At 39.9% G+C, this 24861-nt stretch overlaps 1 protein-coding gene across 3 annotated transcripts; it reads right to left on the bottom strand.

Annotated features, from left to right (window-relative positions):
* Positions 1-267: 267 nt before the first annotated feature.
* Positions 268-21847, bottom strand: batf3 (basic leucine zipper transcription factor, ATF-like 3). 3 transcript variants are annotated; one of them, XM_059985337.1, is made up of 4 exons: positions 21595-21847; positions 20876-21381; positions 20676-20780; positions 268-3550 (listed from the first exon to the last, which is right to left on the bottom strand). In XM_059985337.1, exons 2-4 carry the CDS (start codon positions 20948-20950, stop codon positions 3338-3340), a joined length of 393 nt encoding a protein of 130 aa, XP_059841320.1. In that variant the 5' UTR covers positions 20951-21381; positions 21595-21847; the 3' UTR covers positions 268-3337. The 3 variants fall into 3 exon arrangements, with proteins under 3 accessions (XP_059841320.1, XP_059841319.1, XP_059841321.1); XM_059985336.1 differs by having other exon boundaries at positions 21617-21847; XM_059985338.1 differs by having other exon boundaries at positions 20876-20997; positions 21617-21628.
* Positions 21848-24861: the final 3014 nt, after the last annotated feature.

Raw genomic sequence — 24861 nt, 5'->3', positions numbered from 1 at the left:
GAACATTCACAAGAAAATTCTATAGGATTTAAGCTTTTGAAGAATTTATCTTTTTTAATCCATAAGTGAGTGTTTCAGAAATTAATTGAGTTGCCTTTATCTAATTCAATAGCTTAATAATAAGAATATTTGAAAAGTAAGAATAGAAGGGAGAAACACAGTTTACATATAACTCAACACCATAACTCACCACAAATAATTGAAATGATTCAACAGTTTATTGTGAAGAACACTTTAAGATTAGATCTTAGTTAAAATGTTGTGGATTTAAAAAGATCATCAATAAAATGTCACTGAATACTTAACTATATAGAATTGTAGTAATTCAATCAAAATATTCTGAATTACATAAATAATCTCCAAATACTGAAGAGGGTAGATGGTATTGAATTGAACAAATGATCAGAACCTACTTGGAGATGACAGTGGGAATTGTTTTCCTTGGCTTTAGCTCAGCAGGCAGAGAGATGCAGGGTTGCAAAACTGCAGAGGGTTCATCGACTATGAACAAGTTGGCACATTCAGTGGTAATTTTGCTTAGCTGCTGCTCCAAATGATCATGCTATCTTCATAGAATTATAGAGGCTTACAGTGCAGCATCAGGCTATTCAGTCTACAGGATCAAGCAATCCTGTTTGACAGCACCACCTTCTGCAGTCTTCATCTTCATCTATTTTAACTACTCTCTGATTTCCTCTTACAAGATGCTACACCTAGAAAGTGGATCAGATCAGACTTCAAGCATCAAATGATCACTGCACTTGGATAGGGAGGATGATGAAAAATGGGCTAGAAAGCCTCGCATGACATGACAGATACACTTCAGAGTCTTTTATGTTCTGTCAGGATTGCAATCAGAGACTGTTAGCAGGATGGACTGGAGCCCAATTGATCAGTCCTTTGCAAAACCCAGGAATATATGTCGTGCCACTGGACATCGTCAGGTACATCCCTTGACTTTTGTCATGAGTATCTAGGTGGGCTTTTGAAATTCCAAGCATTTGACATACTTATCCTTACCTTGAAGCAGAAACAGGCCAAATATTGTAAATACAATATCACAGTAATTTGTGTTATTGTTAATGGATTACTATTCAGACACAGTTAGCAAACTTTTAGGTATGAGATACTTGCCCCAAAAAATTCTAGACTATTTTCATTAAAAGTAGGTCAAATTGGGATGCAGAGGGTTTGCTCTATAGGATCAAGGAATGGGAGCAGGTCAACCCTGCTTGTCATGCTTGCTCTGCTGTATAATGTCATGGATGATCTAACTGCAACCTGAACTCTGCATTCGTGCCCACCTCCAGTAACTTCTCAATGCCTGCTTACCTCCACCTTTTATGGCAAAATTAGTAAAAGACACTTCTCCCACTGCTTTACAATAAAGTTTATTCAGAAAACTCGCAACCCTTCAAGGAAATAAAAATCCTCATACCTGCCTTCACTAAGTGACTCCTTATTGTCAAACAGTGACCCCTGGCTCAAGATGCTCGCACATGAGGAAAAATTCTCTTCACATCCTGTGTACCCTTCCTGTTCAAGACTAATCAGAATCTAATAGACTTCAAAGATGAAAATAGTTGATACTCCGGATAACCGTCAAATTGCAGAAAGCATGTTTAAGACATTAATTGAAGCCAAAGTATGTTTATGTATGAAAATTGAAGAAGGCAGAAATAGCCACCAAAGCATATTGTTCTGCAGGCATCATCACTCAGGGTGCAACCAGACAGTTTTACTTATATGCTACTTTATGATGTTTGAAGTAAACCTTGTGTGTTTATGCATCTACAAAGTCAGAATGAGCTGACTTCTTCCCTCACATTTTCTAGTTATTCTACAAATTTCAGAGAACAAAAGAACTTTTTGTGAGGAGACCAACTACTTTGGCAATCAACCTTGTTTTGTACTCTCTTACTCAGGTGAGGCAAGTTTCCACTCTGCACCTTGCAAAGATTGTTGATGCAGTGATGGACTGATTGATCCTTGGGGAGGCAGAGAAGGAATTCATTCTACCAGTTGACTACAATCAGATTCCTCGTCATTGAAGTAGCTGCATCATGATTGGAGCCCACTGAGCGATGTCTAATACATCACCTGCTTTTTTAATTTAATCAAGGTCACATGAGGTCATTTTGCTGATTGGAGGCATAAAAGCACAGCAATCGATGTAATCTAATGAAAGCCACATAATCATTCACACATATTTAAAAATATAACAAATAATTGAAATGTAACAGTTTGTGCTGTATGGCTCTACTAAGGCTCAAGATATCATAATGTGAACTCTTCACAAATGTATTTGAATTTCCTCTTGTTTCTTTGAAAATGAAAGTGTTAACCCATTAAATAGTCGGGTGAGATTTGAAATACTCATTGTTGAAAGCATTAAGATGTTGTCTGGGTGTTGTGGAGAAGTTTGTCGCTGGACAGCAACCAAAATAAATGAATAGAAAGCTGATAGATCATTGTGTAAGTTCGCACAATGGAGCTGTAGGCAGTGCAGCATGAATTTTCAGGCCTCATACTTCCAGACATTTATGTTTTAGCTGTACAACAACATTAAACAGTCCATCTACGTCAGAAAGTAAACCACTCAGAATCTAAGAAGACAATTCATTTTAGATAAGGGTGGCATCAAATTAAGGGGCTATTGAATCATATTAATATCCATGATGAGACAATTCTCGGCTATTTAGAAATAGCTCTGTGTAAATAATTCAGTGCAGGATCCTGAGAGTTTGGTTCCTTCAAGCTTAGAGGAATTGAAACACACATGCGGTATTTCACTATTTCTCTAGAGCACATGGTCACAAAATGTAACTTGTTCGGTTATCAATTTTTCAGTGGACTGAACACTGCTTTCTTCTTTAAGTGCTGGTTTCAACATAGCAAAATTTTGATGATGTGTTTTAAATTAGAATCCCTGAGAGTTTGTGTCCCAATGTACCAACCGTGCTTCACGTACATAATTGTTGAAAAAAAAATTGCAAATGCTGCATTTGATTTGTGGGGAGTTTTTCCACCAAAAACGTCCAAGATAAAAAAAAGCTGCACGTTTTCAAAATACTTTCTTCCTGTTCAATAGGGTGAGTTTAAGCTAAGCAAAAAGTACACACTGAATAATAAGCTTGCAAAACTTGTATCCTTAGGCTTGGCCGAACAGTGCACAGGACCACAGCAGCATCATTTAGGTCACAATTAGGCCTATCATAAAGACAATACTTAGGACAATAGACTGCATACAAAAATCAAATATACTTCGAAATATGAATATATATGTCAACTTTTCACTAAAAAAATACCAAATTTAAATCTTCATTGCTTGAGCCATCTATGAGACTCCACTTTGGCCTTCATGAGATAAACAGCTGGCGATTATGTTAGGGTGAGGTCTGGGAGTTGTGATAAAGTTCATGGTACAGTGTATCATTGGACATACTCGTTCATGATCTTTCAAAGCATCTGATAAATGTTTCACTTCTTCACTAAGTTTCCTTATTTCCCTTTTTAGCGCAGTGTTTTCCTGTTCCAGCCCTTCGTATTCCTGTTAAAAAAAAAGCAAGTCTTAAAGAAGAGGAACTCAAACCCAATTTAAAAAATGTGTAAGCTAAAAGCATATTAATCATTAAAATTAGCTTCAGTCAAGTTGCCTGGGAATTTAATCTTACAGTACCAGAGTTCAAAACAAGAGGAAATCGGGGTGAAAGCCTTCATTCACATGTATTTTCAGTACATGAGCTTTACAAGTGAATTGCTCATACATGTGTAACCTTGGAAATCAAAAGAGCAGACCGGGATTAGAAGAGGTATGTTAACCTTTACATAAAGATTTACCTAAGCAATGACAAGAAACATGGCTAGAAAGGACAGCAGTCAGGTGAGGGGGAGGGGGAGAAGAGAACAGATAGTGAAAGATTTAAGAGGAAAAGATTATTTTTAAAAAACAGAATAGGCATTTTTTCAGGACAGAAAGCTGGTTCAATTGCTGGATTAGTTTCTTTTTTAATCCACAATTAGAAATAGATTGGTTTATTCACTGTTAGGTTTCTTTGGCTTTGATTCCAGCATGACCCGATCTATACCAATGACGTGAGTCCATATCAATGTCTCAGAAAGTTCTAGAGTCTGGATATTGAAAGAGGCTGAGCTACCTGACATAGAGCTGCTGGGATGACCGACCCCTATCTGTGCTGTAACAAAACTTTATCAGGCCATATGAAACTAACACTCATCGAGTAGACTGGAATTCAGAGAGGATGGTAGGAGATGGGCCATTCTGAGCAAAGTAAACCGCCTGAGAAGTATGATGTGGATTGTTAGAAAAAGCTCGAGCTTAGTGTTGTATCGCTCCTCCTCCAGGGTGAGGAGTGGGGATGCTAGGGGCTAAATATCAGGGTGTGTGTGCTCACACCATTTACAAAGGAGCAGGTTCTAGTGGGCGGGAGTAGGCAAGTCTGCATGGTGCTATGTTAGTAAGGTGGTCTCTCAGTCATTCCCAAATTCCAGCAGGATCAACACAGGAAATAATCAGTGGGTACTATCTTACTGTAAATGCAAGGACCGGGCCCAATGGATTTTCAGTCATTCGTGCTTTTTATTAATCTACAGTAGGTCGGGTTATGAGAAAACATTGCATCAAAGTAAGAAGGGAAGTATCTTTGGATGTTCCCTGTTTTTTTCTTTCAGATTACCAGCATCAGCAGATTTTACTTTACTCTTCAAGTTTCATTTGATGACAGAACATTGCAATTTAGTCTCCTTCCGAAACTGCCTTGGCCTCCATTCTTCCTGCAGGCAACAGAGTAACTCATTCTCTGGTCCCCACTATTCTGACCAGCTGGTCAGATGTGCAAAGGAAAGGAATCCTATTTAAGATAGTCCATAGAAAATGAATATAATATTACACACTTAAAGGCAACATGGCAAGCCAAGAAATAACACTAATATTATTCAACAGAAAATGAGAAAAACAAGCACTTGTTTCTCAAACCACTGTTCACAATCTTGGGAAATCCCAAAGCATTTTACCTCCAATGAACTGCATTCAGGGTTACAACTTAAGCAATTTTTGGCAATCTATTAATTGAATATTATTTTAGGGATAATAACAGCTGAAATGACCAGTGACCTGAGGAGTGATCCTTGATCTGCGCCCCTCTTACTAGAATGCATCTCTGATTCCTCACCGCCCTGCTTAAGACCTTGGGGAATAAAACCCCAAACAAATCAGTCTTGTCAACTTCTCCTCAGGAGACCACAGGCAGGGAAGAGTTTAGCTTTAATGCTAAGCCTCATTTTGAACTGAAGCACATTTACACATATACAGCATCTGATGATGTTTGCTAGCTATGAGCTGGGTTCATCTGTGTGGAAAGGGGAAAGGAGGAGGGCACATTCTGTGCTTTCATGAAGTAAACATTTAAAATAGAATCCTCTATGTCTTCCAGAAACTAATTTAGTAGCAATTTTGTAGCTTTTGCTGACAATTGTTTTCTGGGCCACATTCATCTCCCAAAATGCAATACCTCACATTTATCCACTTTCAGCCACATAACTTGTTGATCAATATCCCCTTGTATTTTTTTTATAACCTTCCACATTATCTAGAAAACCATCTACTTTATTAGCAACCACAAACTTACTAACCATGCTTTCTATATTCACATCCTATCCTTTATATAAATTACAAACAGCAAGGGTCACAACACTGACCCCTTAGACACCAGTAGTCTATGAAAAATACCCACGACCATCACCCTCTGCTTCCCATCATTGAACCAATAACGAAGCCAATCCGTTATCCGTCTCTGGATAACATGTGAACTAACCTTCCAGGCGAGCTGCCATGAAGGGGTCTTGTCAAAGGCCTTTCTAAGTCTGCAAAGACCACATCCATCTCCTTTCTTGATTACCTCCTTGAAGATCTCCAAGAAATTTATCAGACATGACTTACCATGCAGTAAACCATGCCAACTGTCCAGAATCCACCATCATTTTTTCTATAAATATTGGTAGATTCTGTCAACTTACCCACCACTAATGTCAGACTCATTGGCCTGCAGTTTCTGACTTATCTTTGCTATCCTTTTTAAACAATGGTGCCACATTAGCTTCTCTCCTGTCCTTCAGAACCTCAACCATGGTCAGTAAAGATATCAGCAAGGGCCTCTGGAACTCAAACTTCCCACTAAGTCTGAGAATACACCAGGTCAGGCCCTGAAGATGCACTTTAAGGCCTCCGAAACCTTCTCCCTGCTAAATCATATGTGGACCACGACAACACCACTGATTTCCTCTATTTCCTTAGTATCCATTATTTTCTCCACATTATAAAGGTAGAGAAATATTCATTAAAAACCTTATGTACTTCCTTTGGTTCCTCACCTTGCCTGCCAGATCATTCTCATATCCTCTTTCTGCCGTCTTTACTTCTCTCTTAAGGGCTCTCATACTCTTCTTGTAGTCATCAAGAGATTGACTTGTTCCCAATTGACTAAGTACAGTTTGTCTCTTTTTTCTTAACCAGAGCTCAATATCTTTATTCATTGTGAAACTTCATAGTTCATTACTTAGCCAACTTTATTTTTAAATTTTTATTTTTAGCAAGGCATTTGGTAAGGTACCCCTTGCAAGGCTTATTGAGAAAGTATGGAGGCATGGGATCCAAGGGGGTGTTGCTTTGTGGATCCAGAACTGGCTTGCCCACAGAAGGCAAAGAGTGGCTATAGACAGGTCATATTCTGCACGGAGGCCGGTGACCAGTGGTGTGCCTCAGGGATCTGTTCTGGGACTCCCACTCTTTGTGAGTTTTATAAATGATCTGGATGAGGAAGTGGAGGGATGGATTAATAAATTTGCTGATGACACAAAGGTTGGGGGTGTTGTGGATAGTGTGGAGGGCTGTCAGAGGTTACAGCAGGACATTGATAGGATGCAAAACTGGGCTGAGAAGTGGCAGATGGAGTTCAACTCAGATAGGTGTGAGGGGTTCATTTTGGTATGTCAAATATGATTGCAGAATATAGTATTAATGGTAAGACTCTTGGCAGTGTGGAACATCAGAGGGATCTTGGAGTCTGAGTCCATAGGACACTCAAAGCTGCTACACAGGTTGACTCCTGTGGTTAAGAAGGCATTGGCCATCATCAATTGTGGGATTGAGTTTATGAGCCGAGAGGTAATTTTGCAGCTATATGGAACCCTGGTCAGACCCCACTTGGAGTCTGTCCCAAGCCTTATAGCTCATCAGGCCAGTGCTTATGCCGGTTTCCGTGGTGTGAAGTGACTGACAGTACAAGACTCTCCCCCCCTCCCCACCCCCGGATTGGACACCAGTCTATCGCGAGGTTAGCCCCCAGCATTTTGCCAGTACCCATTATGGAGCAGTGTGTGGTTAAGTGCCTTGCTCAAGGACACAACATGCTGCCTCAGCTGGGGCTCGAACTCACGACCTTCAGATCGCTAGTCCAATGCCTTAACCACTTGGCCACGCACCACACCTCCCACTTGGAGTACTGTGCTCAATTCTGGTTGCCTCACTATAGGAAGGATGTGGAAACCATGTAGAAAGGGTGCAAAGGAGATTTACAAGGATGTCACCTGGATTGGGGAGCATGCCTTATGATAACAGGTTGAGTGAACTCGGCCTTTTCTTCTTGGAGCGATGGAGGATGAGAGGTGACTTGATAGAGGTGTATAAGATGAGAAGCATTGATCATGTGGATAGTCAGAGGCTTTTTCCCAGGGCTGAAATGGCTAGCATGAGAGGGCATAGTTTTAAGGTGCTTAGGAGTAGGTACAGAGGAGACGTTAGGGGTAAGTATTTTATGCAGAGAGTGGTGAGTGCGTGGAATGGGCTGCTGGCGGCGGTGGTGGAGGTGGAATTGATAGGGTCTTTTAAGAGACTCCTGGATGGCTACATGGAGCTTAGAAAAATAGAGGGCTATGGGCAGAGCCTAGGTAGTTCTAAAGTAGGGACATATTTGGCACAGCTTTGTGGGCCGAAGGGCCTGTATTGCGCTGTACGTTTTCTGTGTTTCTATGTTAAACACTCAATACCTCCTTTCTGTCAAGTACTTTAACTTTGATAAGCCAGTTAAGTTACAGTTATTAAAAGCTTTCTGGAAGTCTACCTGTTTTTTTTAAATCAAACTAGTTAAACACAATCAGAGTCCTGGAGAGATTTGGCACTAAAATAGGACTTTGGCTCACCAAATATGCACTGGGCATCAACTACACATTTGCCCATAACAAGTCTGTGTTGCCTTGTCTTGCAGCAGTATGGTGGAAGTTCCAGGTGTCAGGGGTCATGAAGTGTGTGAAGTTACCATTACCAGAGAGAAGATTCTTGGGAAACTGAAAGGTCAGAAGGTAGATAAGTCACCTGGAGCATATGGTGTACACCCCAGGGTTCTGAAAGAGGTGGCTGAAAACATTGTGGAGGCATTAATGATGATCTTTCAAGAATAACTAGATTCTTGAAAATGTCATTCTTCGAGAAGGGACAGAGGCAGAAGAAACAAAGCTATAGGCCAGTTAGTCTGACCTCAGTGGTTGGGAAGATGTTGGAGTTGATTATTAAGGATGAGGTCTCAGGGTATTTGGAGGCATATGAGAAAATAGGCTATAGTCAGCACGGATTCCTCAAAGGAAAATCTTGCCCAACAAATCTGTTGAAATTCTTTGAAGAAATAACAAGCAGGATAGACAAAGGAGAATTGGTGGATGCTGTGTACTTGAATTTTCAGAAGGCATTGACAAAGTGCCAGACATGAAGCTGCTTAACAAGCTGCGAGCCCACAGTATAACAGAAAAGATACTAGCATGGATAAAGCAGGGCTGGTGTGGCAGGAGGCAAAGAATGGGAATAAAGGGAGCCTTTTCTGGTTGGCTGCCCATGACTAATGGTGTTCCACAGGGGTCTGTGTTGGGACCGATTCCTTTTATGTTAAATGTCAATGATTTATGTTATATGTTAATGTAATTGATGGCTTTGTTGCAATGTTTGCAGACAATATGCAGATTGGTGGAGGGGCAGGTAGCTTTGAGGAAGTAGAGAGGCTACAGTAGGACTTAAAGACTGTTTAGGAGAATGGGCAAAGAAATAGCAGATGGATTGAAGTGCTGGGAAGTATCTGGTCATAAACCACAGTAGAAGAAATGAAAGGGTTGACTATTTTCCAAGTGTAGAGAAAATACAAAAAACTTGGGAGTCCTTTTGCAGGATTCCCTAAAGGTTAACTTGCAGGTTGAGTCTGTGGTGAGAAAGGCAAATGCAATGTTAACATTCATTTCAAAAGGATTAGAATATAAAATCAAGAATGTAATGTTGAGTCTTTATAAAGCACTGGTGGGGCCTCACTTAGGAGTACTGTGAGCAGTTTTGGGCGCTTGTCTTAGAAAGGATGTGCTGAAGCTGGAGACTGTTCAAAGGAGGTTCATGAAAATGATTCCAGGATTGAATGGCTTGTCATATAAAGAGTGTTTGATGGCTTTGGGCCTGTATCCCCTAGAATTCAGAAGAATGAGGGGTGACCTAATTGAAAACAGTTAAATGGTGAAAACCCTTGATAGAGTGAATGTGGAGAGGATGTTTCTTGTGGTGGGAGAGTCTAAGACCAGAAGACACATCCTCAGAATAGAGGGGTGTCCTTTTAGAACTGAGATGAGGAGGAATTTCTTTAGCCGGAGATTGGTGAATCTGTGGAATTCTATGCCACAGTTGCGGAAGCCAAGTCTTTACATATACTTATAGTAGAGTTTAATAGGTTATTGATTGGTCAGGGCATGAAGGGATATGGGGGAGAAGGCAGGAGATTGGGGCTGACAGGAAAATTGGATCTGCCTTGATGAAATGGCGGAGCAGGTTCGATGTGCCAAGTAGCCCAAATCTGCTCCTATATCTTATGGTCTTAATTAATCCATTTTCCTCTACTTGACTATTAATTATCTCCTGGGTCATTATTTCTAAAGGTTTCCCCTGCCGCAAAACTATACTGATTGACTTCTAGACGCTGGGCCTATCAATACTCAGTTTTGAACCAAAAAGTAATAATCTCCAAACATTGATGCTGCCCCATAACCAAAGAAGCCTTGAGGATCAAAGGAAAAATCCCATCCAGAACTGGAGACTTAACCACATGAAGTTCAGCCGACATTTATTATAGCTCTGCCTTGTGAATGTTTAACTTGAATATCTCAACTATCTCTTCTGCTATTACTTTAGAATCACCTTCATTCCTGTTGCATACAGATGCAATGTCAGAATCCATGTGCAAGGTCTCATTTTTGGAGCTAACTAAGGGGTACAGAAGTGAGGCTTTGGTGCACTTATACTTCATTATGGAGGTCTGATATAATGAGACGGCATGTGCCTGGTTAAATAAGTACTTGTAAATATAGATAACATTTTACTTTCCTTTAGGGTAAGTGTTCCTTTAAGTGCTGCATCACGAGATTAATTTGTTGTATACGTTGCAAGACTGACACAGCTTGAGAAGCAATTGTCATAAACTGTTGTGCCTTTTTGCAGCTCCTGATCTCTGTGTGAACCTATACAGCACCCTCATCTCACAGTCTAACGGGGAATACTAGTTAAGTAACCAGCATCGTAACTTACAGTTTGTGTTTCTTTTTTGAGATCTCCATTATTTGCATAATTTCTCTGAAAGGCTTGTTTTCCAAAAGAAGGACAACAATATCAGTAAAAGTTAATTCATGCTTCAGCTCACTTCCCCTGTCTATGAGCAATCTTCAGTCCTTTCAACTGCATGGGTGCAACTAACAGTACTCTGAAAATTTCCCTAATGTGTCAAAACTTAAGAGTACTAAACGAGCAAAAGTCCTAAACTCTAGTAGGGAGGAGCACTTTGAATCATCATCTTCATTACCCAACCAGTAGTCTAAATTGTCATAATTTTCAATTTTAATAACAAAATCATGTGCTGGTGCTTTGCATTTGGTAAAACATTGTTTTATCTATTCACCTATTTCTTGCAGAGCTACATTAATGTCTATGCCATATTTAAGCCTAAATTTAAAACTCAACATGCCTCTATTAATATAATAAAAATGTACAATTTACTTAGCCCCTATCACTTGAAAGAATATGAATTCAGGAGCTGAGAAAATATAGATTGTTAATTATTCTTGGATTTTACCCTCAGATTCTTGTAGAGATATTATTCTGCAGATGCTGGAAATCTTAAGCAACCCACAGGAAATGCTGGAGGAACTCAGCAGGTCAGGCAGCATCTTTGGAGGGAAATAAACAGTCGATGCTTCAGGCTGAGACCCTTCTGCTTCCCTCCCCCACTCCTTTTTTGTTTTCCTTCCTTCTAGTGGGTCACTCACCCCTCTTCACCTCCCTTTGGTTCCCCAACTCCAGACCCTTTATTCCACAGTCCTCTATTCCTTCCGATCAGATTCCTTCTTCTTCCCTCCTTTACCTCTTCCACCTATCACTTCTCAGCTTCTCACAACCTCCCTCTTCCCTTACCCACAAACCTTCACCCTCACCTGTCACTTGCCAACTTGGACTCCTCCCCTCTCCCCACCTTCTTATTCTGGCTTCTGCCCCCTTCCTTTCCAGTCCTGATGAAGGGTTTTCACCCAAAGCTTTCTTCTTCAGAAATGCTGCCTGAACTGCTCAGTTCTTCCAGCATTTTGAGCATGCTGCTCTTGAATGACAGCCTGTCCCAGATACAAAACAGAGCATTGATCATCAATCAATATTGTCAGCCCCTCTGCCTTCCCTGTCCTCAAAAACTCTCAGATAGCAAGATCAATTATATTCTTTAAAATAGCCAGCTCAACCTTTTCCAAAAGCTAGCGAAATCAGTGCACTGCTCTAGAAAATGAGCAGGCAATAATTTTTCACAGTGCCATGTTCTTACAAAGTGAACCAACTGCTAAAACTAATCAAAATTGTAAAACTCTTTGGTATCTGTAAAATACACAATAGAACAATGTTTTACTGAAAAATAGCCACCTGTGAGTGCCAGGCTTTTTAATACCTAATTCACACTTCATGTACCTGTGTCTTACCCCATGTTACGTATTTTGTGGTATACCAAAAGGAACCCACAGTCTAGTTAAGCATCTTCGTAATCAAATAACAGATAAAAATAAAGTTTTACAGTGAGGGAAAGGGTAAGTCTTGGCTTCTGAGGCCAAATGTATGGCTCATTCCCAATCACTTCAGTCAGTAGAGACTAGGGACAAGAATCAGAAGACTGTGGTCTAGTGAACTAACACTTTTCATTATACTTTATGAACAACTGAGAAGAAAACAATAAAACCATGAAGGAAATCCATCAATAAAAACACAAAATGCTGGCAGAACTCAGCAAGCCAGACAGCATCTATGGGAGGAGGTAGTGACGATGTTTCGGGAGGGACTCCTGATGAAGGGTTTTGAGTTTTTATTTATTTCCAGCATCTGCAGATTCACTCGTGTTGCCAAGGAAATCCATCAGCACCTGAGCACCCAACAAGCTAACAGTGGACAATGTGTAATCATTTCAGATGAAGCAAGATCAAACATCTTGCATTTCATATTTTCATGAATCCCACCATTACTGCGGGCATTTAGTTGACATCAGCTCCTGATCCAAACAGTACAATTTTTAAGGGTTGTCTGCTTTCTTAATATACAGTGGATTCCAGTTAATTGGGCCATCAGTTAACCGGGGCAGTCACCTATTTGGGACAACTCTTAAAGAATAAAAACTAATCAATGAAATAGGTGGGTATTCCCTTTGTTTATCTGGGACACCGTGCCGTTGAATTGGGACAGGAGACTTGCCAATCAGTTTCTAACTAGCATCAGGCATGTGCACGTGTGTGGCCATCAGACATACATTATCCTTAGAGTGAACAGTTGTTAAAATAACATCAGCTGTGTGTGCTTGTGTTATGTTATCTATTTGGGCTGATGGACGCAAATTCAAAAAGCATTGATTTCTGATAGCTTTGATTTATTCATTTTTAAAATAATTCAGATCCTTGCCAAGATGGTACAAAAAGATGACACCGGCTAAAAAAAATTACTCTCCTCTACTAAATTAAAAGCTATCCTCCAAATACCACTCGTCTTCAGCTAACAGAGATAACTGCAGTGCTGAAATCTACAATTATGTGCTTGATACATCTGTGAGATAAGCTGTGAGAATAATAGCCATTATTCAAGGGACAACAGGGAACGTCTGAGAAAGAAAAGCAAGAAGGTAAGTATCCAGTTGTTTAGGAGGATCTCAATCAATGATTTCCACTGTAATTGGATGAGATGTGCATGTCAGTAGACTAATATTTGAATTAAAAAAGGCAGAGGAGCTAGCTAAGAAGATGGAAATGTTGGCACCAAATTAAATTCAAGAAAACACACAGTGGGAAAGACGGTGCTGAAGTTGTAATTGCAGAAATCATGGAAATCTACAAAACTCCCCTACTTGTTTCAAAAATTTTGTGCAGATGATATCTTCAATGCTGATGAAACAGGTATTTTTTTTAATCATGCCATGCTGAACAATTCCCTTGGCTACAAAAACGCAACACAATTTGGTTCAAAGAAAGCAATGAATTGCATAATGCATTGATTTTTGCACTTGGAGTTTGTGCTGATTTTGTCCATTTACAGTCAAAGGAGCACAGCAGCCTACACTGGATGAAACTCCTCCATCCATCAATTTTAGGAACTAATACACAATTTGATAGTACAGCGGTATTGCTAGTGTTATAGCTAGTCAATTTTTTTCTGTATTTCATTTAAATACCTATTACTTAGTTAAAAGGTAGTTTATCTCTTTTATGACTTTTTAAGCATTTCCATGAAACTTTGGCTAATTAGGACAGCTGCTTTACTGGGCCAAAATATACTGGTCCCAATGTGTCCCAATTAGCTGGATTTCACTGAACTTTCATAGCTTCTTTTGCACATTAATTAAAAGACACTTTGACCTAAGTGATCTAGCTAAATGGAAAAGCAGTAAATAAATAAAGTCCAAACACTTAAAACTCCTTATTTAAAATCCAAGGACGAGATAGCATAAGTTTGGACTTCAGTTAGCTCTATAACAATTAAGTTGACCAGTCATGACCAGTCATGATCTGTTCATAAGCTGGGGAAGAATTGCACTTGTTAATGTGCCAAAATGCAAACCATTGTAAGTCATGGAATAAAAAAAAGATTTTCCTGATCATTATGCCTTGTTTGCTAAATAATCAGAGATTGAAATTTTTATACATGAATATGCTCTTTTTGGTTCAGTTTTGACATATAATAATTAAGAACATATAAGAATGAAGTTACAAACATCGTAGGAAGTGGATTGTCACTAATGGATGGGAAATTAGTAGCAGAGGAGCATGCTTGATGACCTAATTTACCGTAAAATGTGTCTCTGCTCTTCCTTCAATGGAGGGGCATACTGGAACTAAGCAGTAAAAACTGAGTAATATAGGGCTCCTTCTAGTAAAGAGAAGGCTGAGGGATAGTCAGAAAGAATCCTTTAAAATAATGAAGTCTTTGGAGTGCAAAGACGATGTTTCATTTGATGGCAAAGGATGCTAAATATCAGGCAAATACTTATTACATCCAATAAAAGGTTCTGTGAAACGGCTTTATCAAGATAGTTATGGAATGAGCATGTGAAACTCATTACTACAGAGAGTATTACAGGAACATAACATGGATGCACTTAAGAGACAGCCAAATAAGTATAGAAGATAGGAACAAGAGGATAGTTGTTGGGCTGAGTTGAGGAGCAGTGGTTGAGTTCTCATGCATGGACAAATAGGGTGAATGGATTTTTCCTCCACTTTAGGTTCAAAGTGAATGCAATGTGAACATTCTCTACCCAGGTTATGAATTCAATATTCATTATTTTTCATTCAACGTATGAACATCTGGATAAGAGCTTTAAAGTGCACCCATGGATTCAGTTTTATCCCAATAGTAATATCTGTGTACTTTGCTTTGTAAATAGATAGGTTGACATTTCTCTTACATCCTCTTATATGTACAAAGTTCATAAAAAATAGGCCATTGTTTATCACTTCTAAACATTATCCACAATGTTTTTATGAACAGGGAAATATGGGAAATCTACTGTAAATACATAACATCTATCCTTTCAAAACTCTTAAAGTTTGCTCCAGTTAGATCGTCTAGAACTAGAAGTCACGTACTTAGGATAAGATGATGGATATTTCAGACTAAGATGAGTAGATATTGTTTTGTGCCAAGGCTGTAAATCTTAGATATTCTCTATGCTACAGAATGAGGTGAATGAATTTTTTTTCCAACACTAAGGGAATTCACGGATCTTGCTCAAGTGGGATTAATGTCCGCTTTCTGGCTTCTGAACTCTTTCTTTCCAGGCCTGATGAAGGATCTCAGCCCAAACATCGATTGTTCATTTCTCACCATAGATGATGCTGGGTTCCTCCAGCATTTTGTGTGTGTTACTTGAAGTGAGCTTTGATGTTCAACAGCAGAGCAAGGTAACAGTTGGCCTATTCCAACTCCCATGTTTTATATTCTTATAGATTTAAAATGTTATGTATTCCCGTCAATTTACATGACTGAGGTATTTACATCTGATGTATCCAGACACTTATTTAATCTAAGTTAAAGACAGAAGGCCATGGGAGTTGTTTGGCAACCTGGAAATACAGTCATTGACTAAACATTTGTTTTTCAAAGCAGAGTTCAGAATGGGAATTAGCGTACATTTTCATTTCAGATAAGAAATACTGATGTCAAAGTCAGCATCAATTTACACCATACCCTTGTACCTTCTTCAGTGCTTAGGAAATGTTTCCTGGTACAAGGGATTTAATGGATTCTGCACTAAAATAGATTATTATAGCATTGTGTATAGAGTCGTCTTACTGCCAGTGTGCTGTGCAAGCAGCCAGGATTGGTGGGTGGGGGGGGGGGGGGGGGTCAGCTCTATATTGGCTTATCTGCAACAATGATGTGGTTAAGGTGTTAAGCTGCAGTATGGATGACCACTGAGCCAATACAGTTGTTGCTTGCAAAGGCTGAGGACAAAGGTGCAGCTGCCCAGTACTAAGTGTGGGACTCCAGTGAGTGCATGCATTGCTGCAAACCAACAGCTCCTGCTCTTCGTGTTGGTGCTGTTGATTCCCAGCAACAGATGCACTCACTTGGCTGAATAAAACAGGCTCTCTCTTGGAGCATAGTGTTCCGCTCTGATTGCCTCATTATAGGAACGATGTGGAAGTTCTAAAGAGGGTGCAGAAGAGATTTGCCCAGATGAGAGAACATTTCTTGTGAGGTAAGGTTGAGTGAGTTACCTGTCCACCTTTTTTCCTTGGAGTGAAGAGGATGAGAGGCAATCTGATTGAGGTGTATAATATTATAAGAGGCATAGACAGAGTAGACAGCCAGTGACGTTCTCCCAGGGTGGCAATGACTAATTACAGAAGATATCCTTGTAAGTGATAGAAAGTTTAGAGGTGATGTCAGAAATATGTTTTTCACACAGAGAGTGGTAAATGTCTGAAGTGTACTGCTGCAGGTAGTGGTAGAGGCTGCTACATGAGAACATACTGCAGACCATCGAACATCGAGCAGAGGCTCTTCAACCCATAATGTTGGGCAGACTGCAAGAGACCTGCTGTGAGATCAATCTAACCCATCTCTCCCACACAGCCCTCCATTTTTCTATCATCCATGTTTTTCCAATCCAGGCAGCATCCTGGTAAAGGTCCACATTGTAAGGTGCCTAACTACGCATACATAGCAGCCACTGCTTTTCCATTTCCAATTCATTCCTTTCCTGCCTCAAATGCTGCACTTGAGGATGGTGAATCTGCCACGGACTGCCATGGAGGCCGAGACACTGGGCATATCCTAAGTGAGTTATCCAAACATTAGGGACATTTAAGAGACTCTTCAATGAGCAAATGGATGAAACAAAAATGGAGGGTTATAGGCTGGAGAGAAGGGTTAGATTGATCATGAAGTAGGTTTATAAAGGTCAGCACAATATTGTGGGCTGAAGGGCCCATACTGTGCTGAACAGTATTCTGTACCGAGTTCTATCTTCTCTCAGTGTCAATAGTTGGTTGTAATGTTGTTTCCTCCTCACTTGCTTAGCCTGCACAGCTCTTTCCCTCACCTCTTTCACCCACAATTTCCTCTGTGGTAGCAAACTCAATAACGAGTAGACAAGGTTGAATTTGTCACCATAGTGAAATATCTAGGTTGGGGAGAAGTCTACAGCCGAACAAAGTGGGGGGGGGGGGCATGGTAGACAGCAGCTTTCATCACATTCCAGTCCGGGGTGGTAAAAGAGAATCCAATCTAGGCAATCTGTTAACACAAGGAGCAGGTACTGCCAGTGCTCATTGTGCCAGCCAGAACCCAGGCCTCATTCCTGAGCGACTGCATTGCCCCCCCAGCCTGCCTCTTCCTGGGCTTCAGAAGCAGCTTCTCCACTCTAATTAGGGTAACTCCTTATTGTGTAGAGGGCAGAAATTCAAGATGTGCTCCCAGCACAAGTCTGTAGACTGAGCATGTACCTGTAAGTGTTTGCACTCCAAGATCAAGAATACTGTAATGAATTAGCTATCTTTGTTCAGCAGTTCCAGAGACATTTCAAGTCTGATTAAAAGATAGATTAAATAGAGTTTTACTTTGCATTTAACCAATACTTTACCATATTTGTCAATGATTGCTATGACCATCTGAAGCAAACAAGGGGGAAAGATTCCATCATCAGCGTAACTTTCAGAGCTTACAATTCTAAGAAATGGTATATTAATTAATCCTAATTACAGTCATAAGGAAAAGCCAACTATATAGATATGATTGTACAGTTCTACACCAGTTAGAGTCATAGAGAAATTCAGCTCAGAAACAGGCCCTTAGGCCCATCTAGTCTGCGCTGAACCATTTAAGCTGTCTACTCCCATTGACCTGCACTGGGACCTTAGCCCTCCATGCACTATCCATACACCTATCCAAGCTTCTTAAATATTGAAATCGAGCTCACATGCACCTCTTGAGCTGGCAGCTCATTCCACACCCTCTGACTCTTTGAGTGAAGAAGTGTACCCTCATCTTCTTAAACTTTTTATCTTTCGCCCTTAACCTATGACCTCTGGTTGTAGTTCCACCCACCAAACTTCAGTAGAAAAAGCCTGCTTGCATTTACCTTATAATTTTATATACTGTACTTCTATCAAATCTCCTCTCAATCTTCTATGTTCCAAGGAATAAAATCCTAACCTATTCAATCCTTCCTTGTAACTCAGCTCCTCCAGACCTGGCAACATCCTTGTAAATTTTCTCTGTACTCTTTCAACCTTATTTACATCTTTCCAATACTCCAAACTAACCCTCACCAATGTTTTAAACAACTTCAATGAAACATCCTGTCTCCTGTACTCAATACTTTGTGCCGAAAGCTCTCTTCACAACCCTATGTACCTGTTAATATATCATATCTCTGCCATCTAGAGTGATTAATTTTTGAAGAGCCTTGGCATTTGATAAATACTTCAAGTGTGAGAAATGAATCAGGAAAGACAACACTTGCATGCAAGTAATGTATAAAGAGGCCATTTTTAAAAAGTCAAATGCTGTGAACCTGTAATATTTGTTTACATAATACCTTTTGTAACACAAATCCTTCAATTCCACTATGACCTAAAAAACAAAGAGAAGCAACCACAGTCCCTCAATCGTCTATCGAGGCTTTGCTTCTCATCTTTTTCCTCAATCTCTAAAGTCTGCCTACAGGAATGGCTCAGTGGTGAGAACCTATTGATAAAGCATGGGTGGTTATGACTGGAAAGCCAGGGGTTCCACAGGGCTCAATACTCAACCCCTTTTATGTAATAAATCTTAATAATTTAGCCAAAATGCAGAGGGCACAATTAAAAGGCTTGTACAGAAGTGACCCTGTATTGACAGTGACTAGGAAAGCTTCAGATAACAGGAAAGGGGTACCAACTGGGCAGTTGATAGGTGAAACCACTTGACAGGGAAGGTGGGTGGGTGGGGAGGGGGTTAACAAAGAGCTAGAGGGCAGCAGAGATCACAGAGGGGATCTCACTGAGCTTCCATCAAAGAGAAGATTTCAACTTCTTCAGAGCAGTACACCTTGAAGAGACTTTGCCATGGAGCAGCAAATCATACACACAAGCGGCCCTGCAGATGCTGAGACCCTTCATCAGGACCACGACCTGCCAGCTTCTCCCCATCTTCTTATTCTGGCTGCTTTCCCCTTCCTTCCTGGTCCTAACGAAGAGTCTCGAATCAAAACCTCAACTGCTTACTCCTCTGCCTGACTTTCTTCAGCATTTAGTGTGTGCTCAAGATTTCCAGCTTCTGGAGAATTACTTGTATTTGTTACAGGAAAGAGGTGATTGCACAGGAGAGGGTGCTGTGAGATTACACAAGATTATACCTGCAAGGAAAGAACAGACAAGCTGGGACTGTGTTCTCTGAAATACAGGAGGCCAAGGAGAGACTTAACTAAGGTGTATAAATAAGACCTATTTACTTTGGCAAAAGAGTCAAAAAACAAAGGCAATAATTAAAAGTGGCATCTTCCCCTCTGCCATCTGATTCCTAAATGAACATTGAACCCTTGGACACTACCTCACTTTTTTATTATACAGTATTTCTGTGTTTTTTTTTGCACGTGTTTTAATCTATTCAATATACGTATAATGTAATTGACTTGTTTATTTATTATTATTTTTATTTGACTTTTTTCTCTTTTAGAATATGTATTGCATTGAACTGCTGCCGCTAAGTTAACAAATTTCACGTCACGTGCCGGCGATAATAAACCTGATTCTAATGAGAGTTTTATTTACCCCGAGGGCGGTAGGAATCCAAAACTCACTACTTTGAAATGTAGTACCGGCAGATCCAATTCCTACTACACTACATTTAAACATTAATGGCACGTGCACAATTAGATTTGTGACCTGCAGAGATGGGTCGCTAGATTAGGTTGGGTAGCTTTTATTCGACTAACACAGAACTGACCGAGTGGTCTCCCTCTGTATAATAAATAATTTAATGATCAAGATTTTCTGCGCTTTTACTCCCCCCCCCCAAAGAATGTTATTGTAAATGATAAAATAAACAAACCTTTTGTATCATAGCTACTTTATGTCATCAGGCTCCTAATCACTTTGAGTTTACGAAGTGCATGAAATGTTAGCGCTTGGGAAATTTCCCTAAACTAGGTTTGCAGTTAGTAAAGGCCAAGCCCAATTAAAGCCGCGACAATCTCACGCCTCAATATTTAGGAACCTGGCACATGACACATTTAATGGCAGAATTCTTTCCTATAGGCTCTTTCATAGTTTGGAAATGTACAGTCACAGTCCAGATAAATTCGATGAAAGACAATTCCCCACTCAATGTAAAAAATTTTAAAGGAAGTCATAGCTTTGCCAGTGGGCCAGTCAGCATGAATACCCGCATTAGACATACATTTACTGGACGTTCAAATAGGAACAGTTTTTACATTAATTACTATCTTAAAAGGGCGACATTACTGAAACTTACTGATATTGTTTCGTTATGTCTAGATACTTAGAATTGCAGTTTGGGGTTAATTCATTTCATTATCCGCAAATTATCGGGCCACCACTGGATCTGTGGCTCGGAGCTATACCTTGTGTAGTTTATCTGCCTTCAGGGTCTGTTTCTTCCGACTTCTTTGCGCAGCGATTCTGTTTTTTTCCCTTCTTCGAAGTTTCTTGTTATCGCCACCACAGTCCTAGAGTCCAAATACCAGATCTTGCTTTACAACATGCAGTGACAAATGACCTGCACAGTGCAATACGTATATAGAGAGAGAGACTTTCTACTGACCTGAGATGCCCGGACCGTGCCGCTGCTGTTCGCCGGATCATGTGCAAGGAGCTCTGCAGAATCTAACCCAGACATGGCATCCAAATAATCAGATTTATGTGCAAACACATGCACAGCTCTAACTGATGGCAAACGAAAGGAGTTCAGTGTAGCATGCTCTCAAGAGGCCGGATTTCCCATTGAGCCAGTGTACAGAGCTGGAGTCAAGTACTGAGGGAGATGTCTAGCACGCCGTTTGCCATCGATCATTGATCTGGCAAAAAAAAACTTCACGCTTTGATGTAATTGTAAAAATAAAAGCAGTTCTGAGAGTTTCACATTGTCCAAATAAAAAAAAAAATTTCTTCTTGGAATGCGTATGCCAAATTTCAAGTCACGTGTTTTGGTTTTTAATTTAGGAAAGTCGAAATCTCCGAACTTCCACACTACTACGTAGAATATTCGCTGGGCTGCCTAGCCTCAATCAGAGGCACAGTTCGAAGCACGAATTTTTTACCCGTTTCTTCCTAAAAGTAACACCAGACGATAGTTACTTACATTGCTGACTTGGTCAAAAATGTTAATTGGCATATCCCGATTAAAATAGTAATTCACTCGTTCTGCTGAAAACAATGCACAATCATCGGATTTGGGCTTCGTTTCATCCATAAACCGTATAAGCAATACAATAAAATTAGACTTAAGCGCCTCCACCAGAATATTCCCCGTACCCAACTCACCGTAAACATCGCGTTATTTTACCTGTCACGAACTCCAAAGTAGTCAAAGTTCTTCCTACGCTTTACAAATTTCTCCACTTGCGTGGTGTATCTGAAAAGAAAGTTCAACTGCGTGCAAGTAAGTTCATCCCTTCACACCCACAAAGAACATGCGACAGTTCATCAAAACCTTGTCATGGGCGTATCAAAACCTTGTCATGGGCGTATCTAGCAGAACAAACCTATTAAAGCGAACCGCCCGTTTCCCAGAAAAAATGACTGAGGCACTCGAAATTTAAATGAAAAAGTAAAAGAATAACACCACATCGACTAACAGTGGAAACCTTGCTCGATCAAAATAAGCCTATCCTACACTGCCCTGATTCATTCCGAAAACATTCATTTTGTGATCCTGCGTGTGCACTTCTATATCGTTGTTGGTGTTGGGGTAAAGATATTAACACCTATCTATATTTATGGGCTGCATCGATTGTAGTGTACAATTTTACTCTTGGAGTGTACAATTAAGGAAGGTTTTCTTCAGATTCATAAAAGTGAGAACAGAATGTGTTTTAGTAGACGCATAAATAAAATCTATGGGGGGGGGGTGAACTAGAAAATCACAACCTGAAAATCTGTAAAATAGAAATAGATTAAACACTGAGATTTTCTTTTTCTTGAATCTGGCCCAAGCCTTTCAACAAACGGTAATTATTTTCAAATGAGTAGCAAAGCTACTATTGGCCACCTTATACAAACCAGAGCTATCGTTCGTGCCAAACTGGTCTTCTGGTCTGGTTTCAATTCCCCAGTGGGGTCAGAGATGAATTGTCCAGTGTTATGTTTCCTCTAATCTTCTTGGTTTAAATATTCCATTTAGCCTCATGAGAGATTACATTGTTCCCAGGCAAGGTGTGTAGTTTATGTGTGCTGATGCACAAGACTTTTAAACTGTAAGGTACAGTCTGGATACACTCAAAAGGTTCATGTACTAATATTTTGGAAACTCCACTCTCCAAAGGCAAAGGTTCTTCTTAAACCATGAACAAATGACCAGGATACTGTCAACTCTCTTCAAAGAAAAGCATTTTGTTTCTTCCATACCATTGCAGTCATTTCCAGAATTACTCTCATAAAAGGAACAGGAGAAGCTACAATGAAGAATTTGTTCACTAAACTGGAATAGAACACTGTATAAGTAGTAGCCAGCTTCAATTACATATAACACACAAGATAGAGCCTAAATAGTTTGAGAATGGAATTCACTAGAGCAACATTATCATGAAATGTAAAAAACATGCAGAATCCATTCTTAATTTTTCTGATTTAGTATTTTAACAATTGTACATGTCAAAAGTATTAAACCATGGAATGTACTTATTGAACAAACCAGACCACAAGATATAGGACCAGAATTAGGCCCTTTGACTCATTGATTCTGCTCCACCATTCAATCATGGCTGATCATTTTTTTCTCCCAACCCTGTTCTCATGCCCTTGTCCCCAACCCTTAACACCCTAAGAATCAAGAACCAAGCAACCTCTACTTTAAATATGCACAATGACTTGGATTCCACTGCCATCTGTGGCAATAAATTCCAGATTCACCACCCACTGGCTAAAAAAAAATGTTCATCTCTGTTCTAAAGGGATGCCCTTCTATTCTGATGCTGTTGTTCTAGGTTCACTCATGGTTGAAAACATCCTCTCCATGTCCAAACTTCAGTGAGCACAGGCCTCAACAAATGCTCCTCAGCCTCAACATCATATCCTTACTTTTATATATTCTAGTCCTCTCAAAACGAATGACAGACATACTTTATTGATCCCACAGGAAGCTGGGTTTTATTACAGCCACAGCCTTTGTAATTGCCTTCCTTACTACCGAGTTAACCTGCAAATTAACCTTTATGGAATCCTGCATGAGGAATTCAAAGTCCCTTTGACCTCTGATTTCTGAATTTGCTCCCCATTTAGAATGCCTACACTTCTAGTCTTCCTTACATGGTATCCATCTGCCACTTCTTTGCCCATTCTCCTAATTTGTTTAAGCCTTTCTGCAGACTTCCTGCTTTCTCAACACTACCTGCCTTTCCACCTACCTTTGTATTGTGTACAAACTTGCCACAAAGGAATCCATTCCATCATCCAAATCATTGACATATAATGTGAAAAGAAGCAGTCCCAACACTGACCTCTATGGAACTCCACTAGTCACCAGCAGTTATGCGGACAAGGACCCCTTTATTCCCACTGTCTCCTGTCAACCACTGAAGTCAGGCTAACCGGTTTATAATTCCATTTTTTGCCTTCCTTCCAGATGAGCCCTCTAGTCTGTCCTGCCTGAGCATTACCATGACATTTCCCTGATGAGCAATACCTCCTCCACTATCATGCCTGAAACTTTGAGCTGCAAGTCTTACAACTAAGTCTCACTAATGGCTACAATATCATAATTCCACGTGCAGATTCATGCTGTCACCTAAGGTAATGTGCCTTACCTACATTTGCATTAAAATAGACACAACCCAGAACATTAATCCCCAAATGCTCAACTTTTTGGCTCCCATCTTTGCATGTAGACTTAACATCTACTTTCCCCACACCATTCATTAGCTCCTCTGGTTTCCATCCAAAGATAGAATCACTTTTCTTAGCCTGCCACTTAGTGAGTGAGGTGCTGCTAAAGATTATAAAACTAGATAACATGTTTACAGTGAGGGGAGAAATTTAAAGCTGATACAAGAGGCAAGATTTTCACAGTACATGGTAGCTATATGAAACACATTGTTAAAAGGAAATAGAAGCAAATACCTGGAGAGGAAAGTAGTTGAGGGATAGGGGCCAATTGCGAGCACATGGGATTAGTATAGATGAGCATCACACCAAGTTTGGATGAGTGCTCTACATCTCTGTCAAAGGTAATAAAAAAATAAATTTTGCAGCTCATAAATCTTGGGCAGGAAGTGATGCAAGGTTGGACTAATAAGTCTAGAGGCCCGTGCAGGGAAGTTATCCCATTGTACTGTATATCCTAAGTGAGGATGCCATGTGATAAGGAGTCAAGAATGTAGCTTGTTCTTTTTCTCATGCAATTGGTGCCTATTTCTACATTTAGAAATTGAGATTAAGAAATACTTTTGCAGCAACTTTGGTAAGTACTTGCAATGCATCTTGTATACAGTACAGCAAACACAATAAACAATAGTAGAGTTAAGGTGATAACTATGTGCATTTTTCACTCCTATATAATGTTCTTTATAGTGAGAAAGATTTAAAGAACAAATA

The sequence above is a fragment of the Hypanus sabinus genome, chromosome 12 (genome assembly GCF_030144855.1).
Source record: "Hypanus sabinus isolate sHypSab1 chromosome 12, sHypSab1.hap1, whole genome shotgun sequence".
NCBI lineage: Eukaryota > Metazoa > Chordata > Chondrichthyes > Myliobatiformes > Dasyatidae > Hypanus > Hypanus sabinus.
Note: the sequence above shows the minus strand (reverse complement) of the source record. Positions and strands in the feature narration are given on the sequence as shown.

Excerpts from the sequence above, each read along its gene's own strand:
- batf3 (XM_059985337.1), bottom strand. The coding sequence starts at position 20,950 with ATGTCTGGGTTAGATTCTGCAGAGCTCCTTGCACATGATCCGGCGAAC. Across the intron at positions 20,781-20,875 it reads GCACGGTCCGGGCATCTCAG|GACTGTGGTGGCGATAACAA; the intron begins GTCAGTAGAAAG and ends TTTGGACTCTAG. Across the intron at positions 3,551-20,675 it reads AGGCAGATAAACTACACAAG|GAATACGAAGGGCTGGAACA; the intron begins GTATAGCTCCGA and ends TTTTTTTAACAG.